Here is a 24,181-nt window from a genome sequence, read left to right on the forward strand (position 1 = left end):
TCCCTCCCTTCCTCTCTCCCTTCTTCCCTCTTCTTTCCCCCTTTCACTCCTGGTTTCCCTTAGTCCTATGACACCCTCAGCAACTGCTTTGGACAATATAACCTCACACAAATCCTTTTAGAAAAGCAGGTTTATTGGTCCGGCTGCTCACCAGAACACAGCAACTCAAGGGACTCCCCTAGAGCCCACAGGAAACTGCATCTGCCCACAACATTAGCCCATCAGCACAGAGGACCTCATCCAACACTTACCCACCCTCCTCAGCTTCTCCGTCTCCAAGCATTCAGAGGAGGGAAGGGGACCAAGAAAAAAAAATTAAAAATAAAAAATAAAAAGCAAAGCTTTGTATGGTATAAAAGGTTTGTGGTTTTCATCCCCTCCCCACCCCAAAATATCAATGAGCTACAATTCTAAGAAGCAGGGAATACATGTAGGTGAGGAGAAGGAAGTAGCCTGTAGCTATCAATTGGGGGAGGTGTTGCCTGCTCCTGATCAGCCATTAAAGGGGGAACAAATGTGTCCTTAGGAGAAAACCTGGTCAGTAACTATAAGAAATCAAGCCTTGGACATGAAGCAGCACCCCACTCTCCCCAACTTTCAGGTAAAGGGGGCCCCAAAGGCAAGGAACACAGGAGGGTCTTGGCAAGCTCTAAAGTTTCACATTAGAGAAAGATCCATGGTAGAAGCAGCTGAGAGGGAGTTAGGGTGGGCAAGCCAGCTGGCCCTGCTGCTCCAGCTTCCAGCTAGGGAGCTCAGCTCCAGAGGCACCTTGCTTTCCCCAGCTGCCAGTTCTCCACAACTCGCTGCTGCCCCCTGCTGGAACCCTAATTTTCCGGGCATGGAAAACAAGGCTTCCCGGAAGGCAGTTCCTAGATTCTGGAAGAGAGAATCCAATCAGGCTGACGTCTCTTTGGAACACACTTTCTAAAACTGACTTCCCTCCTGACCCGGAAGCTGCCCTGCTGTCTTGAGATCCTACCAAAGTGGGACTCTTGAATTTCTTTGTGTTGTTAACAAGGGCATTTCTTTCTAATTCCATTTCAACCCTCTTCTAGCTTCCTCTCTCTTTCCAAAGAATACTCACGTGCTCCTGTGTGCAGGTTTTGTAGCTTTGTAAATAAGCCCCTCTCCCCACACACCTACCACCCTTTCCCAGGCTCTACCCGCCTTCTGCTTATTTTGGTGGGGCCTTTATCCACCAAACACTCTGCCTTTTACCTCACCCTATTGCCTTAGTTCCCCCAAAGACCCTCAGGTCTTCCAGTGGGCCACCTCTGGGCAAAGGTCTCTCTACACACATTTTATCTTCGTGGAATTTTGAATTGCCCACCCCCTCCTTCTAAGCAAGGGCTCTATCAGTGATACACCCCCACCACCTCTTATTTTGAAACTGCATCTGGCTAAATTGCTCATGCTGGCTTTGAGCTCACTCTGCAGCCCAGGCAGGCCTTGAACTTACAAGTCTCCTGCCTCAGCCTCTCTGGGAGAGCAAGCTGGCACTAGAAAGCTGCCCCTACAAGGGTTGTCTTTAGGATTTGCTCTTTCCTCTTGCAGAAATTTGGGCTTTGGAGTCTCCCAGGGTGAGGAAAAGGAGAAACAGCTCAGGAAGTAGGGTGGTGCAGCTGAGTATGAAGCTGTGTTGGGGAGGGGCCGAGGGGCCTAACTAGGGAGCTAAAATAAAAGCATCCTGGATCAAGACAACCAGGGCATGGGTCATTCTTCCCATATCCTACCCAGACTGTGTCCAAATTGAGGCTGTCGCTGGTGAGAGACCACCTCCCCTCGGTCTAAGGCCTGTGCTTTGGAGGGCTGCTCTTCGGGGGGGGGGGTGTATTCCCCCCCCCCCGGTTTGTTTAAAAAAAAAAAAAAAAGCCCAACCAGACTGGGGCTTAGAATGCAAAAGAGAAAGTTTGAAAAGGGAAAGGCGGTGTGGGCAGGGGTGGGGGATCAGGGGGCGGCAGGGTCAGGCGCCGGCCTCCAGGGCAGAGCCCTGCGAGTCCTGCTCAGTCGCTGTCGCTCTTGTCCACCAGGACGGCGTCCGACTCCTCGGTGATCTCCAGCAGCGTGTGCACGTCGGGGCTGCTCCCGCGCAGCAGGTCAGTGGCCTCGCCGCGCTCCGCGCCAACCTCGTCGTCCTCGGGACCCACCTCCACCATCTCGGTGGCCTTCAGCACCTCCACCTCGCCCTCGCGGATCTTCTTGACGTGGAAGGTGAAAGGCGGCACCTTGTAGACAGCGGTCTTGGAGCGCGCATACACCACATGGTCGGGCGTGAAGGACTTGCGCAGCTTGTCCCGGGATGTCTTCAGCTTCTCTCGTCGCTCCACGGGCACCAGGCGCGTGCCCAGCTTGTTCATGCGCTTCTCCAGCGTGTGCCGTGTCTTCTCCAGGTTCTCCTTGGTCTTCAGGCGCGTCTTCTCCAGGTTCTCACGCGTGCGCACCTTGGTCTTCTCCATCTTCTCCTTGGAGAAGGCCTTCTTGAAGTCGTCCACGCGCCGCAGGCCGCTGCGCTTGATGCGCTCGGCGCGGGACTCCTCGATCACCTCCTCCACCTCCACCGCCTCGTCGGACGACAGCTCGATCGCCGCGGTGTCATCCTCGGGCCGCTCGCCCTCGCCCAGCTCGTCACCCTCCTTCTCAGGCAGTGCCTCCGACTCTTTCAGCGACTTGCTGACGCTCAGTTTGGCCGGCAGCTTGACTTCATCCTAAGAGGAGAACAGAGCAGACATGAGAAATGCCACTGGAAAGGGCAGAGCGAGGGCTGGATAGGACCCCTGGTGAAGCTGAATAGGGTGCTGGCGATTCTGGGGAGAGCATTGGGGTACCTATGTGGTGAGGATGAAATCCACTAGACTTGTTCACTCTCGAACACCCCAGTGCCTGGTATGGAACTGGTCACGACCAGTCTGTCGAATGGTCCTTATACAGGCAGCACGCGGAGAGAGCAAAGCTTCGGGTCAGAAACTGATCACCATTATGATTACACTAAATATTCCCAGGGACCCTTACACAAACCGCTGTGACTTCGGAAGAGACTGCTTAACTTTTGGAAATAGCAGAGCGCCCTCTGGTGCCCTAACTTACACGCTGTCCCAAACGGGACAAAAAAAAAAAACAGTTTGGGAGAGTTTAGAAGTTGAAGCCTCCAGCGGATAGGTACAAAGCCGACCCCCCATCCCCACCCCCCGGCCCCCAAAAGAGCGATGTAGCTTTAAACTAAAGTAATGGAAGTTTGTTCTCGGGATTTTAACCAGTTTGGGGGAAGGAGAGCTCTGCCTACAGCAGACCATTTTCATCCTTGACTTTCTCATACTGGCAGAACTCCAAGGATCTGTTTTCTCCCCAGTCTGAACATTTCTTCTGGTTCTGTTTTCTCTGCCCTGGAATAGAAGGGAGGGCGGCTATTCTAGTCTTGTCTTGTTTCCCAGGCCAGAGTTTAAAGAGCCAGGCATGGGGAGGCTGGTTTTCCCATCCAGGACTGCCTATAACTCTAGAACTCTAAGCTAGCTCCTCTCTTCCTCTCAGAGACCCTAGCACCAGTCCTAGTCTTGAGTCTGTGGACATTTTTTAATAACCTGACTTGCGATCAACAGTTCATCATTTTACGGTTCCCCCAACATACCACTACCAAAGAGTAGTTGTGGGTGCACATAGAACAGAAACAAGTCTGACCCAGATCTTCAATGGGAGATCTGAAAATGGCCCAGACTCGTTTTAGGTATTTAAGTCCAAGGAATAAGGGAGAAGGGCACATTTTTTTCCAAAATGTTTTTTCCAGGCCAGTTTCCAGAATTCTAAGAAAATCCCATCTCCTGAGAAAACAACATAAATTCTTCCCATAAACAGACACACACACACGAAAAGGATACACAGAGACACACACATCTATTCATAGGCTACATGAAATCTTTATACCACCTGCTACAGAAATTCCTTCCCCATCCCCAATCCCTTTCCTATTCCCTCCCATTCACATCCCCTAGGGTTTCCTGGTTTACACTAGAAACTAGGAACACCTCCTCCCAACTTCCTTCCCTCCTTGTCAATAACATTAGCAGGAACAAAAAGGGAATACCGTCTCCACTTCGTCTCCCAACTGGGCACCAGCTCTGTCGGGCACCAAGCCATTTCACGCTATCTATTACACTACTACACCTCCCAGCAGGCAAGGTATCCAGAGCACAAGGCATGCTGGGATTTGTAGTCTCCACCTGCCACAAATGGGGCTTAGTCCTACCATTGGAATCCTAGGGCATGCGCCATCCCTTTGCCTCTTATTCACTGAGGCGCTGAAGGAATGCTTTCCTTGTACTGAGTGTAGGAAGGCCCCAGCCTCTCCCAGCATTCCTTCTGACTTCAGTAGTACCCTTTGAGTCTCTTGCAATCATCTTGTCTGTGCCCAGAGACTTCTATCAAGACTGACATTGGGGGAGGGGGGGGGATCTGCAACCCTATAGGTGGAACAACAATATGAACTAACCAGTACCCCTCCCCTCCCATCCCCCCATCCCCCTCCCCCCCAGAGCTCGTGTCTCTAGCTGCATATGTATCAGAAGATGGCCTAGTCGGCCATCAGTGGAAAGAGAGGCCCGTTGGTCGTGCAGACCTTATATGCCTCAGTACAGGGGAACGCCAGGGCCAAGAGGTGGGAGTGGGTGGGTGGGGGAGTGGGTGTGGGAGGGTGGGGGACTTTTGGGATAGCATTGAAAATGTAAATGAAATAAATACCTAATAATAAAAAAAAAGACTGACATCATACACTTCATTTTAGGACTGCCTAGGAAGAAACCCTCTGCCACCTTTTCCATGCCTCTCAACTCAGATTCACGTGTAGTACCTATATAGATAGAGATAGATAGATAGATAGATAGATAGATAGATAGATAGATAGATTCTCTTGGGCCAGGCTTGGTGGTGTATTTGCAGGTCTTTGATCTCAGCACTTGAGAGGCAGAGGCAGGTGGATCTCTGTGAATTCAAAGCCAGCCTGGTTTATAAAGTGAGATCCAAGCCAGCCTGGACTACACACAGTGAGACCCTGTTTAAAAAAAATTTTTTTCACCTCTTACGCCCCAGACTGAAAGCCTACCCATATCTCACCAAAGTGTGAAAAAGAACACACACACACACACATACACACACACACTTTTAATAAGGTCCCACAATCCCACAATATGAATGGAATAAAAGGTAGGAAAAAGTCTCAGTTCCTGAAGGGCAATTCCCTGCCCCACCCCCACCCTACTCCTGTGACTCTCCTCCTGTCCCACCCTAACCCCTGAAGATGGAGCTAGCTGATTTTTCTGGCCTCTAGCTTCTAGATTAAGGTCTTTGCCAGCTGAGCTCAGAAAATAAGGCTAAGCTGGGCATGGTGGCACATGCCTTTAATCCTAGTACTTGGGAGGCAGAGGCAGGCGGATTTCTGAGTTCAAGGCCAGCCTGGTCCACAAAGTGTTCCAGGACAGCCAGAGCTATACAGAGAAACCCTGTCTTGAAAAACCAAAAAAAAAGAAAAAAAGGAAAAAAAAAAGAAAGGCAGGAAGGAAGGAAGGAAGAAAGAAAGAAAATAAGGCTAAGGAGAACACCACAGGCTTTGCCTGCCTACCCCAACTTCCATTGTTGGGGAGTGGTCCAAGGGAGGAGGAGTTTATGCCTGGGCTTTTCCAAGAAAAGTGCCTAGGAAATGTAACTTTCTTCATGATGGGCTTCCCTGGGACTGATGGCTTCTACCAATGGCACCATCTTCTGGCTGGAAGGCTGGGAGTTGGGCAAGGAAGAACTTGGCCTGAGTTCCTGCAGGACGTCCTATAGGCTGGCTCTGAACACACCACATCACCATTAGCTTTTCCCTCCATTAATGGATTTCTCATTTCCACCCCCATTTCCAAGCCAGGCTTCCCTCATGACTCATGGCCTTGGAGTGCTGTGTTGGGCCCACCCAGTCTGTCGGTTGCTACAACAGCCAGCAACACAATCCAAATGCAGCTCCCCTTACTCTGGGCACCCAGGCCAGGCACCTTTGTCTCACCCCTGCGGATCTGGCAGAGTGATTAGGGCAACGGAGGGGCCTTGTGGAGAGCAAGAAGGGAGGGTTCTGCTTGTTCCAATTTCCCGTTTTTATTAAACAAAACCACCACTCCCAACAGGCTTGGTTTCCAGAGTTACCTTTAATGACCAGGTCTGAACAAAAGCATGCACGGCTTCCCCGGCCCCTGCCAAGCACACATAGCGAGTTCCCTAAGGCAGGAAGGCACCAGGCCAGGCCAGAGGTAAAGAGGCCCTCAGGGAGCGTCCCACTACTTACACTTCACCTCCCAACCCTGCTGCAGAAAGGAAGAGCTTCTGGTTTAGAAATGTCACTATAAGATTATAATCTGCTGGGCATGGCAGCGCACACCTTTAATCCTCAGGAGGCAGAGGTAGGTGGATCTCTGTGAGTTCGAGGCCAGCCTGGTCTACAGAGAGTTTTCCAGGACAGCCAGGGCTGTTATACAGAGAAAGAAACCCTGTCTCAGGAAAAGAAGGATAAAAAGATAGATTATATTGTAACTGAGCACCCATTATGCTCTTGGCGGAGCTTCTCTTGACTCAGTGCTAGAGAAAGACACTGGAGAGCACAGAGAAGAGGCTACATTGTGGCACAGAAGATGGTTATGAAGAAGAAATGAAAGAAGAGTCCTAAAAGCCCAAGACCTCGGCTTCCGGTTACCCAGAAAAGGCAAGAAGGTGCTTTCTCTATAACTCCCTCAGCAGCGAGGGCATTGTTCCCAAGAGGAACAGAACTGACTCTCAGGAAGGTAGCAGGGTCTCTGTTATTTAGGACGGCTCCAAAGAACCCCGTTCCATAAACAATCACACAGCGTATCTATAGTATTAAATTTTCACGAGGGAGGTAGATGGGGGAAAAAAATCCTCAATGGTTCCTTAGGGGGAAAGGAAGAGAAGACAAGCAGAGAAGCTGTGTGCGTGGAGGCAGCTAAAATGTCCTCCCTTCGGGCCTCTCTGAGCTGGCAGCTTTGGGGTGCCCCACCCAAGGTAGGATCTGGCAAACATAAGGGATCCCTTTGCAAAACATTTTCTAAAAGAAAATTTAAAAAAAAAAAAGTAAGCGTAAATGTTTTCCTCAGCTACAGGGAGTGGGTGAAGAGGGCACGGAACAACTCCCAGGCCTGGGCCTCCCCTCCAAAGAGGCTTGAAGCCAAGCTGGCCAGTCCCTGAGGGGTAGGGCGTGAGGGGGCAGGGAAGCGAGAACCAGAAGACACACCCAGTTTCATGCAGCTTCATGCAAGGCAGCCTTCGGGTGCAGCTCAAGTCTGGTGCTGGGCGAGCCACAATTTAAAGAGAAGTCAAGGGGGTACCGTTCTGTGGTCAAGCATTTGCTTAGCAAGCAGGGAGTTCTGGGGTCCATCCGCAGCACGGGAGAGCAAGACATCCCCACCACCACCCAAGGAGGGGAGAACCCCCCCTCTTCACCCTCCGCACCCACCACACACACAAAATATTTGCCCGAGCACTGCAGAATACAACCATTTTCCAACACCCATTGCCAGCCCATAATGGACAACAGCTTGAAAGGACAGGCCATGAAGGCTCTGACTTTCATCAAATGAAGAGCCAATAGGAACCAGGAGGGACACCCTGTGCCCAGTGGGGCCCCGTGTCCCAGGAGATCCTAGATACTCCCACCAGCCGTTGGCTCTTCTGGGGTGGATCGGAGCCCAGGCTCTGGGTAATAGGGCAGTGGATTGGGCATCTGCTCAAAGGCTGGGCGGTCAGACACTGATTCAGGCTTCAGGTGAAAGGGCTCAGTCTCAGGCAGGAGGTCAAGAGGCACGATCTTGGGCGTGGCTGGGCCAGAGGGTGCATTCGGCTTCTTCTTGGGCTAAGATGAGGAAAAGGGGTTTAAATGGCACTTGGGATGGATGCAGGGAGATTGACAGAAAGAAGGCCTCTGTGGCACGCAGAGTGGGGTCTGGTTGAAGAGGGAGAGGCCCCGGAATGAACTAGGGTGTGCCGAAAGCACATTTGAAACGCTTCTCTAGGAGGGCCCCAGGGCTGGAAGGGGTGGGACGAACCCAAGCCCATGAATTAATAAACACGGCTTCAACTGAAACCCCTTCCATCTCCTTCCTGTCTTCCAGAAGGTTCCTTGGTCCTCTCCTTTGGTTCACACCCTCCATTGTCATGCCACTGTTCTGCACGAGACGGTCATGGCTACTGAGGGGCTGGAGAGAAAGGGGAGAGAGCTCGCCAGGCATGGGGAAGGGCTGTGTTTGAGATCAGTTGGTAAATCCTAGCAGGAAGGCTCATCTGAGTAGAAGAGACACACACTCCCTTCCTTCTTCCTATTCCCCAAGGCAGGGTGGGCAGGCCTGGGTGCCATCCTGGATCAGAAAAGGGACAGGCATACAAGAGGGGCACTCTGGCTACTTCTGGCTGCGCTTCTACCTTGTGCTTCTTTTGCTTTCCAGGGCTTAGACTATCAGACACTATAACACAGAGAGAAATCAGAACCTAAAACCAAGCTGTCTTCAGGACAGGTGGGCCTATGGGGTTCCCAGGGGCAGCTTCCGACCCTCTCCAGAGCTCACACTCTTGAACTTGGGAGAGGGACAGTTGGGGAAACAGCAGACTCAGACAATAGCGATGTTCAGTAAGGCATGTAAAACTCCAAGGCAGCAACAGGTCCCAGCCTGCAGAGTCCGGGGAAGAGACAGGAACATCAGGGAGGTGGGTGGAAAATGACTCTCCTAGAAAGGACGCCTAAGCCAGGGACACCCCTGGCTGGCCTGGAGCTTACTCCTTACTCCAGGAACTTCTTCCCCTGCTCTCTTGTGTCTGGGTAACCAGTCTTTGCTTTTATTTCAGCCGCTAATGGCCATCAATACTCCACAGTTGGCCACTTGTAACCAACATAGCACATGTGTCTGTATACACACACACACACACCACAGCACCCCAATAAGGAGCAACAGACCCAGCTTCTTGCCCAGTTTGCCCAGTCAGTGTCTCCTGTAGCTCAGGTTGACCTCAAACTGGCTATATAGCTGAGAGGGACATGGCCACCCAGCTAATTTATGTGGTGCTAGAGATGGATCCCAGGGCTGTAAGCCAGTACCCCAGCCAACAAAGTGAGAGTCCTGTCCCCTGTTTGCTTGTTTGGGGTGGTGGTTGTTGTTTTGAGAGGGTCTCCCTAAGTAGCCCAGGCTGATCTCAAACTCACAGTCCTGCTTCCATAGGGTCCAGAGAGCTTGGAGGCCAGCTGTGCACTACCACACTCAGCTGGCCCCAGTTTTAACGTTACCTCATCGCTTAAGTGACAATAGGCATGTAACTTCCCCTGGTCTGGGCCCCAGCTTCCTAAGACACACAATGGAGAGGATGAAGCTGGTTATCTTCTCAGAGGGCCAGAGCCACAGACGGATGAAATATTCACACAGATAGTGTTGCATTTAGCTTTGCTACCCCACCTAAGCTCCGGGAACGGGCCGCCCTCCCCTCATCTCTGAGGCTGTTGCTTAGTGGCATGCTACCCTGTCCCCTCTTGCTACCAGCTGCTGGCTTTATACCCTTGTCCCACCTTTTAAACTTTGACTTTTACAATAGTCAGATTTGACTTTTAAAACGGGGAGGTAGGTGAGCAGATAGTAAGATTTCCTTCAGTCCTGGGAATGCCCCTAAAAATACCCTGTCTGCTTTGGATTGCACGACCAAGAAAAGAAGCCCAAAGCCATCAGTTAGGCTTGGTAGACACACGCCACAGGGATGAGGCTAAGGGGGTAAAAGGGAGCGTAGCAACAAGCTGCAAGTATTTTTAGATAAAGGTTTAGGGTTCTTCTAGAGAAAGGTACCGGTGATCCACCAGGAGCACAGGAAGGAAGGAATTAAAGGCTGGTGAAATTTTGAGGAGAAGCCAGCAAACCCTCATTCCAGCCATACTGTCCTCTCCTTTAGTGTCTGTGAGTAATCTGATCTCTTCAAGGCTTCTGGGTCCTCTCCCCAGGCCGGGGAGCAAATCCAAAGGGTATCGGCTTTGCCTCATCCAAACTAGCCCACCTTTGGGGGATAGAGGGCAATGGTAAATCACTTTGCCTAGGGCACTTGAGCTTGGAAAAGTTACAATGTCAAGAAAGCCTTTGTTTCCATTTTGTCTCGCCTTCTAGATTCTAATCTAGAGCTGGAAGTGTCAGAATCTTCACTGTACGAGTGGCTGTGTGGATTTCAGCTCTCCTGGGTTGCAAGGTGTTTCAGCCGCCTCCATCTGCACAAATTACCCAGACTTCCCAGAGGCCCCCAGTCTACAACTTTTAGACTTCACTACCCTGTCCAGTAGTGGTGGCACACACCTTTAATGGTAGCACTCTGGAGGCAGAGGCAGGTGGATCTATCTCTGAATTTGAGGCCAGCCTGGTCTACAGAGGGAGTTCCAGGACAGCCAGAGCTGCACAAAAAGAAAGAAAGAAACAAGCAAGCAAAAAGCTCTGTCTCAAACAAAACAAAGTAATAATAACAATAATAATAATAATAAGAACCTCCCCTTCACTAGCTGTTGCCTATAACTCTTACCCTATAGGACAGAATGAGACGCCAAACCACTTGCTTTTGTTGATGGCCACATTCGGGATCCCCACACCAGGAATACGGCATGGGTGGCCAGACATCCTGATCCCAGCACTAAGACACCCAGACCCTTGGGTTCTGTCTCCTATGATATCCCTTTTGCCATATCAAGACTTCCCACACCTAGAGGGGGAATTTAGAATCTCCTTTCTGCTTTCCCTAAAAACTCATATCATATGGGAGCCCTTTTCCAGTCGGTGCCCCCCCTCCACTCCCCACCCCTGCCTTCCTTGCTCTCTCTGCCTGGCCATCTCCTTATCCTGAGTTTCCCATAAACTCTGCCGCCCCCAGTCTTCCCTATTAGGCCTGCCAAGACACAGGGCTATTTTTACCCTATTCTTTTCTCAGACCGTGGACCTCTGCAGACCCGGGAGGAGAGCAGGCCGCTTTCCTCCAACATGGGAGGTTCCACCCCCTCACCCCACCTGGAACATCCTTGGGGCAGCTCAGGGAAGTTTTGCAACTCTGAGCCCCATCCCATGTCCTGGAAGCTGGGTCCTTACCTCTGAGCTTGTCCCTGTCACTTAAGTGACAGAGACACTTCTTTCTTTTGAGATTTATTTATTTTTTAAATTTTGCGTATGGGTGTTTTGCCTGTATTCATGTCTGTGCAGCACCCTTGCTGAGGCAGAAGAGGGTGTTGAAACCCCTAGAACTGGAGTTAGATTGTTGTTAGCCATCATGGGGGTGACTGGTTCTCTGGAAGGGCACCCAGTGCTGTTTATGACTGAGCCATCTCTCCACCCCCAGTCCCAAGCCACTCTCCCTTAATTCTTCCCTCCTCACTCACTGGCTTGGTGTTTCAGATACAGTCAAAGCCATCTAGTGCATGCCCCACCCCACCACACTAGTCAGATAGTGATGACTGTCCGATGCTGGAGCTGGAACAGATCAGAGAGGAGGATGACCCCATCAGAGAAGTCGTCCACCCACTCAACACTTGTCCTTTCTCTCAGAATCACCCTCCTCAGCCTGGGGAGGTTTACCTCCAGGTTGAGAATGTCCCCAGACTGCACAACCTGGTCCATTTAATGAGAAAGTCACCTGTCCAAGTTCTTTGTGACAAGCACAGAAGGAGCGAGCTAGCTTACTTCTCTTTCCCTAAACATCACCTGTGTGGCAAGGGCCGCACCGGTCTCAAAAACAACCCACAGGACCCACACCTCCTGCTTCCAAGCATTAGACTGAGTGGAAATGGCTTTCTAAGTCAACACTCTTCTCCTACCCAGTGGGTGCTATAAATGGGAGACGCAAAGCTTTTTTTGTTTGTTTTAGACTGGGTTGTGTTATATGTCCCAGGTTGCTTTGGCCTCTGAAATGATTGGGGCCCCGGGTAAACACCAGCCGGGCAAAGCTTTTTGCAGGCCCCTTGAGAGAGTACCCCAGCAGTATGTAGAGGCAGGAGCTGGGAGCAGGCCTGCTCTGCCTCTGGCCTACCACCAAGGATTCCAAGAATATGGTCTGCTCCATTCTTCCCCAGACACTGTCCCATCTGCATCGCTCATGGTTACTCTTAGGGAAACTAAGCGAAGGTCCTCATCTCACATCACATGGTTACTCTGGGGCATCTTAATCAAGAAAGTCTCTGAGCTTGGTGATCACAGCCCCTTTACAAAGATCTTTGAAGGTAGAGCACGTTTCCATTCCCTTCAGGAGCATAAACTAACCCTACAACCATCACTCCTATTAGGAGTAGAAGCATCAACTAGGCCCAAGCAGGAGGACGCAGAGCTCAGCACATTCCCTCCCAGGGAAAGAGCACTAAGTCCACACTCAGCTCAGCCTTACTCTCAAGGGGGTCAGGGATGGGGAGCGCAGGGACAAATCTGCACTGCACTGACTCTCAGATGCTTTAGGGGTTAAGATATCACAGTTATATCCAGGCTGGAGGAACCCAGAAAGGTGCAAAGAATGCAACGGGTGGAGCCCGTGGAGTGCGGCAGCCTCCACCCACCAGCACCTTCACAGCTCGGGACATGGCCCCCGCAATCATGCGGGGGTGGGGTGATTCACTGCGCCCAGACCGCCACCTCCACCCGCCCCACTTACACTCCTAACGCCCACCCTACCTGCCCCACCCGCTCCCAGCAGGCGCCAAGGGCGCCCGCGCACTGCAAGACCCTTGGGAACTGAAAGTGCCTGGAGGCCAGGGGCAGATCGCGGCCTAGGGACATGCGTGGGTAGCCGAGGTTGGTGCGGGGGCGCGGGGATAGGGTGTGGGGGGCTGACGATCGTGTCCCTTGCATGGCGCCCCCGCCACTGCGTGCCTGAGCCCTGAATCACCCGCTATATCGGGCCCGCAGCGCCGGAGGCCCCAGGTCCCGGGCCCCACCTTTAGTGTCTGCTTACAGAGGGGCATACAGAGACCACCAGAGACCTCGGGCATTCCCTCCCTTTTCCCTCTCTCCGCCCCACCAAAAAAAAAACTTCCTCCAAGTGGAAAGGCGTTTGACAGAGACAAGCTGGGAGCATTCAGCGTTCCCAAGTCTAGCCCGCTAACTTTTCCGATAGGAGTTAGAGACCGTGGGGAGGAGCCTGGAGAGGAAGGCGCAGGGTGCGCCCCTCTGTGAGCCCCAAGAGTTTGCCACTCCCTAAACCCCACTCCAACTGGGTTCACAGGAAGGGGGGAGGAGCTCCTGACCGCTCTCACCAGGCCGGGCTGGCGGAGAGACGAGCCTCGGCCGGGTGTCCCCACCCGGATCCCAGGCCGGGACCCCAGCTCTGGGCGCGGTCCGCCCCGCGGGCTCACCTGGTAGATCATGACTTTGAAGTTGCGGCGCCTCAGCAGCTCCGCCTCGTTGACCTCCAGTTTCTTTATCTGGCCGGCCTGGCGCTCCAGGCTGCCGCGCACGGTCTTCACGTTGACGCTGACCTTGCGCACCTTCTCCAGCAACTTGCTCACGGTGTTGCTCGTGGTGGCGTGCGCCTTGCCCAGCTTGCTCAGCTCTCCCTGGATGCTCTGCACAGCGCCCTCCATCTCCGCCTGTCGCTCCTCCAGCTGGGCTTGGGTCAGCTGGATCTGGTCAACGGCGCCGATGATTTTATCCAGAAGGCTCAGCACCAGCACACCGTTCACCTGGTCCGACTTGATCAGCTCGTCGGAGCCGGTCCCCGACGGCTCCTCCGTGGCCCGCGCCTCCCCTTGGGTGGGCTCCGGGCCCTCTGAGGAAGCATCGGGAAATCCGGAATACGGCCGCTCAACGATATGGAGCGTGACATCCTCCATGGCTTCCCGGAGCCGTGCGGGGCCGACCGGGTGGAACTGGAGCGGGAGACCGGGAGAGAAGGAGGAGCGAGAGACTGGACAGCGAGCAGGAGCCCAGAGCGGAGGAAACTCGAGCCACGTCCGTGCGCACCGGGACTCTAGCCAGAACTGTGGGGCGGGGAATCTGCGAGTTGCCCGGCTCCTAGACCAAACCCGGAGTCCCGTCGGCCATTGGCTGGCCCCACCCCAGAAAGGGAGGAACCGGGGCAGGAGGGGAGACCAACCCCGGAGGGGCAGCAGAGGGGAACCCAAGAGCTGGGCGCCCCACCCTGTTCAGGATGGTTGGAATAGTTGGAGCGGGAGTCTAGGGCCCCCCTTGGCAGTGGAGGCTGCGGCAGCGGGACTGGGGCAGAGGAATGTGAGCTGCGGAAAGGAATTAGGTCTTCGGAGTGTGCTCTACTCTTTCTCTTTCCTCACCCACAAACCCACTCCAGCCTTTTAAGATCAAGCTGAGGTCCAAATGGCGCGTGAATTGGGTGTAAACGAGTAGTTTGTGTCTATGCCTCATGTCCTTGGAGGATCCTTGCCCTATACAATCTTTTTCAAAGATTTGGGGGTCTGCCCCCATCGTCTATCTATACACTGAGTTACCACTGTCCCCCAAATCTTGTGGGGTTGTTAGTGAGAGAGAGGGAAGAGATGAAATGACAGAAAGGGTGACGGCCTAGAAAGGGCCTCTAGGTTTCTCTTAGAATTGTAAGGACAGGGCATGATTAAGGCGAGAAGTAAATTATAAAGTAAAAGCTTTTGGTCACTTCTCCCAGGGCCCCCTCCAGCAGATATCTAGCTAATTCTAAGAATGTGAGCGTCGGACTCGTTCTTCCCTTGGGTTCTCGGATATTAGGTGAGCATTCAGGGAGATCACGGAACCCCATCTCTTTACCTAGCAGAGAAAAGAAGGCCAAGAGGAGGCAGGTGGCTCTCCAGGGTTCACTCCAGGTTACTGTTGCCATCTGTTCTTAGCTCCAGGTCTCTGAACTCCACCGGTACTCAGTACCTTTCCCTGGGGCAGGAATTGGGGCAACTATAGCGGTACTACCGAATGGGGAAGCGAACAGTTTTCTTCATGGTGCTGAACACCAAGGAGCTGGCAGTTCTGAGCAGGCGCAGAAAAGTCCTTAGCACAGACGTCTAGAGACACAGGCTGCCCTGTGTCTCTAGACACAGGCCCTCAGCAATCCCTGGAGCCACCCCAATTCCCTTTCCCACAGAGATACTGAAAACCTTTTCCCTGATTAGGAAACCAGGCTTGGGGTTCCCCGCCTGGATGGGTTCTCGGCAAAAGGTCACTTCTAGTCTGGTGCCCACCCTCCTTAAGTTAAACGCTGCTCTGTGGAGACTCGAGGGTCGTCGATCTAATCAATCAATTCACCAACGTGTGGAGCAGATTGCCATATAGGGTATAGAACTTTAGGGACCTCTGAATAAAACAGCAATCCCCCAACACACCAATTGGTTTTCTCACTTGAGGTTAAAGAAGAGAGACCCTCAGGCGAGAGTGGCGACGCACGCCTTTAGTCCCAGCCATTGGGAAGCAGAGGCAGGCAGATCTCTGAGTTCGAGGCCAGCCTAGTCTACATAGTGAGATTCAGGATAGCCAGGACTACACAGAGAAACCCTGTCTTGAAAGACAAAACAAAAAAAAAGAGTGAACTTCTGCATACAATTGAATATTTGCCAGGTGTGATGGGATACCTTTGATCAAAGCACTTGGAAGGCAGACAGGCAGATGTCTATGAGTTCGACAGCATCTTGGTCTACATAGCTAGTTCTGGGCCAGCCAGAGCTATACACTGATACCCTGTCTCAAAAACAAAACAAATGGGGAAACAAACAAACAAAATAAACTACATGTTTTATAACCATCACAATGGGCAGATTACCAACTTTTTAAAAGAAAGAAAGAAAGAGAGAGAGAGAGAGAGAGAGAGAGAGAGAGAGAGAGAGAGAGAAAGAGAGAGAGAAGAAAAGAAAAAAAGGGGACTGGAGAGATTGCTCAGTGGTTACAGGTGCTTACTACTCTTACACAGAACCCAAGTGTGGTTCTCAATAACCACAGTTCCTCTGGGTACAGAGAATCCGATGTCCTCTCTTCTGCCCTCCACTGGCACCTGCACACACACACACACTAAATAAGTAAATAATTAAATAATTTAAGGAAATTATAGCAATTAAATTTTTTTTCTATTAAGAACTGATAATGCTTTAAGAAAAAAGAATGTCAGGAGAAAGCCTTACTGGACCTTCAAACTCTTTCTCTTCCTATATTTTCAGTATGGGGCATGGTAGTGCACACCTTTAATCCCAGCACTCGGGAGTCAGAGGCAGGTGGTATGAGTTTGAGTTTGAGGCCAGCCTGGTCTACAAAGCAAGTTCCAGGACAGTCAGGGCTGTTACATAGGGAAACCCTGTCCCCAAACACAAGTAAACAAAAGGCACACAGAAGAGTTGGCTCATGAGTTAAGAGCACTGCTGCTCTTGCAGAGGACCAGGTTCAGTTCCCAGCATCCACATGGTGGTTGACCACCATCCATAACTGCAGTTTAGGGGATCTGGTGTCCTCTTCTGATCTCCGCCAGCCCTAGGCCAGCACACGGTGCACATACATCCATGCAAGGAGAATGCTCATAGGCACTAAACAAATAAATCTTTTCAAAAAATTAAAAAGGTGTGTGTGTGTGTGTGTGTGTGTGTGTGTGTGTGTGTGTGTGTGTTCAGGTTTGCACGCGCAAAGTCAGAAGACAACTTTTGGGAGTCAGTTTTCTCCTTGTAGCCTGAAAGTTTGGGATCGAACTCGGATCATCAGGCTTGGTGGCAAGCACCTTTACCTGCCAACTCCCCTACAGCCCCAAGCTACATTACTCAACAGGCAAGGTACAGATTGCAAATAGTACAAGCAAGTAAGTAACACAGCGGAATGAAGCCATTTTATTTGTTGTTTTCTTTTGGATTCTAGGCATGCACCAACATGCCCAGCTATTTTTGTTCCTTGAGATAGGGTCTTGCCCAGCTGGCCTCGCATTCATGGTGATTCTCCTGCACCGGCCTCCGGAGTACCGGAATTGCAGACATGCTCCACCATAACCACTAAGGAAATTGTACTTCTTTTCCTATCCTAGTTATTAGTCTTCCCTCCCAGAAAGCCACTGTTAGTATTTTCCTGGGGAATTTTCTACGGCACATTTCTGCATACGTGTGTGCTTAATCATATATACCTGCAATTTGAGCTTATGAGAGGCTAAAGCTGGATGTTTGTGAGTTGGAAGCCAGCCTGGGCTACAATAGCAGGACCCAATTTTTCTTTTAAAAAGAAAGAAGGGGGCTGGAGAGTTGGCTCAGAGGTTAAGAGCACTGACTGCTCTTCCAGAGGCCCTGAGTTCAATTCCCAGCAACTACATGGTGGCTCACAACCATCTGTAATGGGATCCGATGTCCTTTTCTGGGGTGTCTGAAGAGAGCAATGGTGTACTCATCTACATAAAATAAAATAAGTCTTTAAAAAGAAAGAAAGAAGAGGAGGAGGAAGAAGAGGAGGAGGAGGAGGAGGAGGAGGAGGAGAACATAGTAACATACACCTTTAATCCCAGCACTTGGGAGGCAGAGACAGAAAAGTCTATAAATTTGAAACTATCCTAGTCTACACAGGAGAGTTCCAGGCCAACCAATATTACCCTATTTCAAAAGAAAGAAAGACAAAAGAAAAGAAAGAAATTTTGTGCACAAAAAGATCATATTATATATACATATATATATTTTTTGAAATGTTAATATTTCCTAAGGTTTTCTTTTCCACACAGAACTACCCTATTTTTTAATGTATGCATGGACTATAGCTTATTCAACCAGTTCCCTATCAGTGGACATTTGCAGATTACATTTTAAAGAGGCATTTGTATGGATGCTTTGCTTTTGTGGCTACATCTTGCTAAGGCAGTTGTTAAGTCAATACAGTTGTGGCTCTCCCACCAGGAAAGTCTTTGCAGTCCACTTCGTCAAAAGTTCAGTATTTGCGGATGAGTCATGTTACGTCCCAGGGGGTAGCCCCATGGACACAGAGCTGACTCATCTGCTGCCTCCCTCCCTCGCAGAGAATCTTTGCAAAAGGGCCCTACCCCTGCAAAGCTATTTTGCAAAAATATCCACATCGGCAAACTTCTCCCGGAATTATTCTTCTTATTAAATTAATTCCAACAGGGGATGTGCTGAGCCCTGTGCAACCCGACAGACACTCAGACCTAGAGCCCAGCAATCCTTTCCAGAACCTCAGCGGGCCCCTGCTCCCGTGTCACTGCGTGCCGCACACCATTGCGGACATTCAGATTTGTGTTATGTGGTTTGACCTGAGGCTGAGTGGAATCAGTCTGCTCGCTAAAATCTGTGTTGTTCCCTTGTCTGTTTCAGCTGCTGAAAACGAGTCCACAAAATGAATATGGAGGGTAAGACAAATATTTCCTTAGGTGCAGGAAAAGCACACACACACACACACACACACACACACACACACACAGACCAGATTGCAATCACATCAGCAGCTAGACTCTCCCAGTGATCTATCACATTCCTGCAACTATCCAGCACCTGTTCAATAAAGGGCAAGCGTTTACCGTGTACCATCTTTGGGGGCATGAGAGAGGATGGAGGAACATCTGCAGGGGGCAAGTAAGAGACAAGCATAACCCTGTAAACAGCAGAGTTATGAAAGCACATGATGGACTAGACAAGCACCGTCCCTCTCATCCTGGTTCTGGCCTTCACTCGACGAGTTTGCATGTAAGGAAATGCAACAAGAAATGTCTAATCTGTTCCACTCAGCTTCAGGTCCCAGCTGAGCGAGATCCCAGGGAGACAGTGTGTTTGGTGAACAATAAGCGGTTGGGATGGGGGATGTGTCCTTCCATCAGAGAAACCAAGGCCAGCCATCAGCAGCTGGCTCCCAGCTGCTGCGAACAGCAGGCACCCCCTCTCCAGCCTTCATGGTGCTATTCTTGTCTCTCTGGTGTATTTTAAAAAGTCCTTCAATCGTTTGTATATTTCTCCTCCTCAAAAATTCCTTCTCATGCCAGGCTGTGGGGGCGCATCCCTTTAATCCCAGCACTCAGGAGGCAGAGGCAGGTGGATCTCTGTGTTCCAGGCCAGCCTGGTCTACAGAGAGAGATCCAGGACAGCCAGGGCTATATAGACAAACCCTGTCTCAAAAGAACAAAAACAAAACAAAAATTAAAAAGTCTCTTTAAAAACATTAGTGTGTTGGCAGCCAGGTGTGGTGACATATGCAACCCCAGTATTTGGGAGGCAGAAGCAAGAGAATCAGGAGTTCAAGGTCACATTCAGTTACATAATGAGTTTGAGGCCACTCTGGCTACATGAGACCCTATTTCAGACAAGCGAGCAAACAGCAAACAGAATAGCTGTTGGGCTGGGATGTTAGTGGAGTTTCATACCTAGAAGATATTAGGCCCTGTCTTGGGTCCCATCTCCAGAACTGTAATTAATAAATCAATCAATAACTCGTCTCCCTATGTTGCCCTGGCTTCCTGGGAACTTGCTACGTAGACCATACTGGTCTTGAACTCACAGAGATCCTCCTGCTTCTGCCTCCAGGGTGCTGGGGTTGAACGTGTGTGCTATCATGTCTGGCTTAATTTTTTTTAATTTATTTATTTTTATTTTATGTGCATTGGCATTTCGCCTGCATGTGTGTCGGAGTGAGAGTGTCAGACCTTGAAGTTACTTACATACAGTAGTGAGCTGCTGCGAGGGTGCTGGGATTTGAGTCAGGCTGCTGGCAGTCACAGATGCCTACATTGTTACTATATTCCTTTTTACTACATTGCTATAGCCTTTTTAAAAAATATCTATTTATTTTTATTATTTAAAAAAAAAAAGTTAAGCCAGGCGTGGTGGCGCACGCCTTTAATCCCAGCACTCAGGAGGCAGAGGCAGGCGGATTTCTGAGTCCGAGGCCAGCCTGGTCTCCAAAGTGAGTTCCAGGACAGCCAGGGCTATACAGAGAAACCCTGTCTCGAAAAACCAAAACCAAAACCAAAACCAAAACAAAACAAAAAACAAACAAACAAACAAGAACCGTTAATGCATTTATTTGTGTGTGCACTCATATGTGTGTGGATTCCTAGGAATCCAGAAAAGAGCATCAAATCCCCTGGAACTGGAGTCACAGACAGCTGTGTGCCATCTGTGTTAGGAATCATATTCTAGTCCCCTGCAAGAGTGGCAAGTGTTTTGAACTGAGCCGTCTCTTTGGTGTCTTCTTGCATTATTTTAAATGTTCTGTAAACATGTGTGCCTGGATACAGTATGTGTACATGAGAGCAGATGCCCAGAGAGGCCAGAAGAGGGCCTGAGAGATGGCGCAGCTATTAAGTTTGGTTCCCAGGGTCTAACGTGGCAGCTAACAACCAACTGTAACTTCTGTTCTAGAGGATGGGACACCTCGGAGCCTAGGAGTGCCTGTGATACATAGCCATGCATGGAAGCAAAATAACTGTACACATAAAGTAAAAACAAATAAAATTTTTGTTTTTAAATTAGAAAAGGAAGTGGCCTGGTGCTCTCTGGAGCTGGACCCAGAATGTGGGTCTTCTGCAAGAGCAATGATGACTCTTTCTGTTTATTTACCATGAGACAGCATCTGGGGAGTGTCAGAGGGCTTCCAGGCCGTCTCTCCAGCTCCTGTCTCTGGGTCTTTAACCTCTTCTCCTTAGTTCACACTGTAGGCACAGCACGGCTGGTTAATTTTCCTAAAACGTTGCCTTGGTTGTCAGCGCCCTTTGGAGGGGAAGGCACCTTCTGCAGACTTACCTCCCTGGCGATGGTGAAGTCATTAGGCTTTGCTGCTGGCTTTTGCCTGGCATCTAACCTTCAATACATACTAAGGATTGCTATTCATTTCTTCCGTTTTTACGTTAACCTCCTGCTAGTCCAGTTTGCCTGAAGGTCCTATTCCAAAGAAAAGCCACATCCACCATCGATCTGAGCATTGCTTCATTCTACATATGTGTTCGCTCTCCAGTTAGACCAGGACCTCTCTGATGCCTATCTGGTGGGAACACATATATTTAAAAAGAGCTGAGGATGGTGGTACATACCTGTACCCTCAACACATGGGAACCAAGGAAGGAGGATTTTAAAAGGTATTTATTTTTATATGTGCGTGTGCATGTATGAGTGGATCTGCAGAGGCCAGAAGAGGGTGTCAGATCCCCTGGAGCTGGAGTTACAGGTGATTAGGAGACACCTAATGTGGTTGCTTAGAACTAAACTCAGATGCCCTGCCAGAACAGGGAGCATTCTTGACTTGGGAGCCACTCCTGCTTCCCCAGAAAGACAATCTTAAGTTCAAGGCAAGCTGGGCTTCATAGTAACAAGATCCTGCCTCAAAATTAATTAACTATTAATTAATTAATTAATTAATTAAAGTTCTATTACAACTTGCATCTCCAGCGCCAACAAACAATATTTCAGAAGTATTTCAGCGTTGGGATTGTAGTTCAGTTGGTCCAGTGCTGGCTTAGTAGGCACAAAACTCCATTCAAGTCCCAGCACCACGTGAAGGACAGGAGGACCAAGAGTTGAAAGATATTCTCAGCTGCATAGCAAGCAAAAAGCGAGTCTGGGCGACATGAGAACCTGTCTCAAACAACAACATAAAATTAAACTTTAGTATTTCTCAGTTGTAAATGCTTGAAAATGTTTCCCAAGTTGAGGTTAGATTTAATCACTCTGGAATAAAGAAATAAGTGAACTATTTATATTTATCCTATTAACATGTAACATACATTCCCTTTATTAAAAGGAGGCAGGTCAGGGCTGGAGAAATGGCTCAGCGGTTAAGAGCACTGACTGCTCTTCCAGAGGTCCTGAGTTCAATTCCCATCAACCACAAGGAGGCTCACAACCATCTGTAATGCGATCCAGTGCCCTCTTCTGGTGTGTCCGAAGACAGCTATAGTTTATTCATATACATAAAATAAATAAATAAACAAATAAATAAATAAATCTTTAAATTTTAAAAAAAAGGAGGCTGATAAGAGCCAGCATGATGGCTTAATAAGTAAAGGCACTAGACACCAAGCTTACAATCTGAGTTCCATCCTAGGACCCTCAGGGTGGAAAGAGAGATCCCCTCAAATTGTTCCCTGAACTCCACACATGTATTCTCAATACTTATGCATATACATACATACATACATGTAATAAAATGATTTTTAAAAATTGAGTTTAGGGGGCTGGAGGGATGGCTCAGCGGTTAAGAGCACTGACTGCTCTTCCAGAGGTTCTGAGTTCAATTCCCAGCAACCACATGGTGGCTCACAACCATCTGTAATGAGATCTGATGCCCTCTTCTGGTGTATCTGAAGACAGCTACTGTGTACTCACATACATAAAAATAAATACATAAATAATCTTTTTTAAAAAAAAATTGAGTTTAGTGGTGGCACACACCTTTAATCCCAGCACTTGAGAGACAGAGGCAGGCGGATTTCTGAGTTCAAAGCCAGCCTGGTCTATAGAGTGAGTTCCAGGACAGCCAGGGCTATACAGAGAAACCCTGTCTCGAAAAACCAAAAAAAAAAAAAAATTGAGTTTAGGAAATAGCTAGGAGATGTACTAGGTAGGAGGTGGGAACCCAGAGATGGCAAGACATGGACTATGCTGTAAGAAGCTTATAGTCAGCTCTGGGAGCTACACCTGTACCCACATGAAATCCAGAAACTACAGTGTGATTTTAAAAAGCCACCATCCCCCCAACCCCCGCAAAATGCATAAGACTAGGCCTGGTGGTACATGCCTAGAATACCAGCATGTGGGAGGTACAGGCAAGAAGATCAGTTCAAAGTCATACTCAGCTACACAGATATTTCCAGACCACCAGGGACACGGAGTGATACTGTGTCTCGAAATAGCAACAGGGCTAGAGAGATGGTTCAGCAGTTAAGAGCACTAGCTGCTCTTCCAGAGGACTCAGGTTCAATTCCCAGAACCCATACCATAGCTCACAATTGTCTATAACTCCAGAAAAGATCCAACACCCTCTTCTAGCCCTCTTAGGCACCGTGAACACATTGGTGTACAGACATAGATGCAGGCAAAACACACACACATGTAATTTTTAAAAATTACAATAACAGCAACAATAACTAAGGATGTTTCAAGGATGAAATATGTCTATGAGGAACAGGTGAGAACATTTGATAGGCTCTTGTGGCAAGCAACCTGCATGGCCCTTTTCTTTTCAATTTCTCTCATTTGAACCAGACAAGAGTGAGGTTTCCAGATAGTTCCTGATAAGCTTATGCTATATGTGAGCTGAGCCTTCTTTCTTTTCAACTTTCTGCTTGGAACCAAACTCAAACTTTCAAAACAAGCTGTCCTCTACAAACACAGAAGCATTTAGCAGCCGAGCTCGTTTCAGAGAGCGAGTGAGCGTGTCTTTGGTGGAATTTGGCCCCTTTCCCAGGAAACAGTGTTTCCATTTCACAATGTAACAACAGGAAGAGTGTGAACTTTGCTTGGGATATAGATTCCTGCACGGCCTCTAATTTCCACATCTCCATTGTGCTCTGCTTGGGAGAGTCCAGCTGTGCGTTGGCGGAGTGACTCACGTTTCCCTCAAGACACATATTCCTGAGTCCCAGGGGCTCTGACTAGTGTGGAAGGGCAGTTAGCTCACACTCTGGTCCTGGATCCCCTATGTGGCTTCCAAGATATAATGGTTTCCCCTTGGGCTGAAATGGAAAGAAGCCATTGAATTATGTAGATACTTATGCACCAAACATTGGATGGCTTACAAGTGATTGAGTGACGGAGTAACCATTTGACAACCAGAAAGGTACCTCAAAGAAGCAGGATCTCTATGTACCACTAGAGTGCCTAATAGTCTCTTGAAGGAAATGCACAAAAATTAGAAGACAGTGGGTGGTTGTTGTTGTTGTTTGGTTGTTTGGTTTGATTTGGTTTGGTTTTTTTCCAGACAAGATTTCTTTATGTAGCCCTGGCTGTCTTGGAACTCACCATGTAGACCAGGCTGGCCTCAAACTCAGAGATTCTCCTTCCTCTGCCTCCTGAGTGCTGTGATTCAAGGTGTGTGCCAACACTACCTGGCAAAAGTTTTAAATTAGATATGGTGACTCATGGTTATGATGCCAGCTCCCAGGAGGCAGAGGCAGGAGGATTACTACAAGTTTGTGGTCAACCTGGGTTGCATAGTGAGTTCCAGGCCTGGGATTATCTAATCGAGAGAGAGACAGAGACAGAGAGAGACAGAGACAGAGAGAC

At 49.5% G+C, this 24,181-nt stretch overlaps 1 protein-coding gene across 2 annotated transcripts; it reads right to left on the reverse strand.

The window, feature by feature from the left end:
- Window positions 1–115: 115 nt before the first annotated feature.
- On the reverse strand, window positions 116–13,997 carry Cavin1 (caveolae associated 1). 2 transcript variants are annotated; one of them, NM_008986.2, is made up of 2 exons: window positions 13,370–13,997; window positions 116–2,705 (listed from the first exon to the last, which is right to left on the reverse strand). In NM_008986.2, the coding sequence occupies exons 1-2, from the start codon at window positions 13,844–13,846 to the stop codon at window positions 2,004–2,006; spliced, it is 1,179 nt and encodes a 392-aa protein (NP_033012.1). In that variant the 5' UTR covers window positions 13,847–13,997; the 3' UTR covers window positions 116–2,003. The 2 variants fall into 2 exon arrangements, with proteins under 2 accessions (NP_033012.1, NP_001346034.1); NM_001359105.1 differs by lacking the exon at window positions 116–2,705 and adding an exon at window positions 6,151–7,882 and having other exon boundaries at window positions 13,370–13,995.
- Between the last annotated feature and the right edge of the window lie 10,184 nt (window positions 13,998–24,181).

The sequence above is a fragment of the Mus musculus genome, chromosome 11 (genome assembly GCF_000001635.26).
Source record: "Mus musculus strain C57BL/6J chromosome 11, GRCm38.p6 C57BL/6J".
In the NCBI taxonomy this organism is placed as follows: domain Eukaryota; kingdom Metazoa; phylum Chordata; class Mammalia; order Rodentia; family Muridae; genus Mus; species Mus musculus.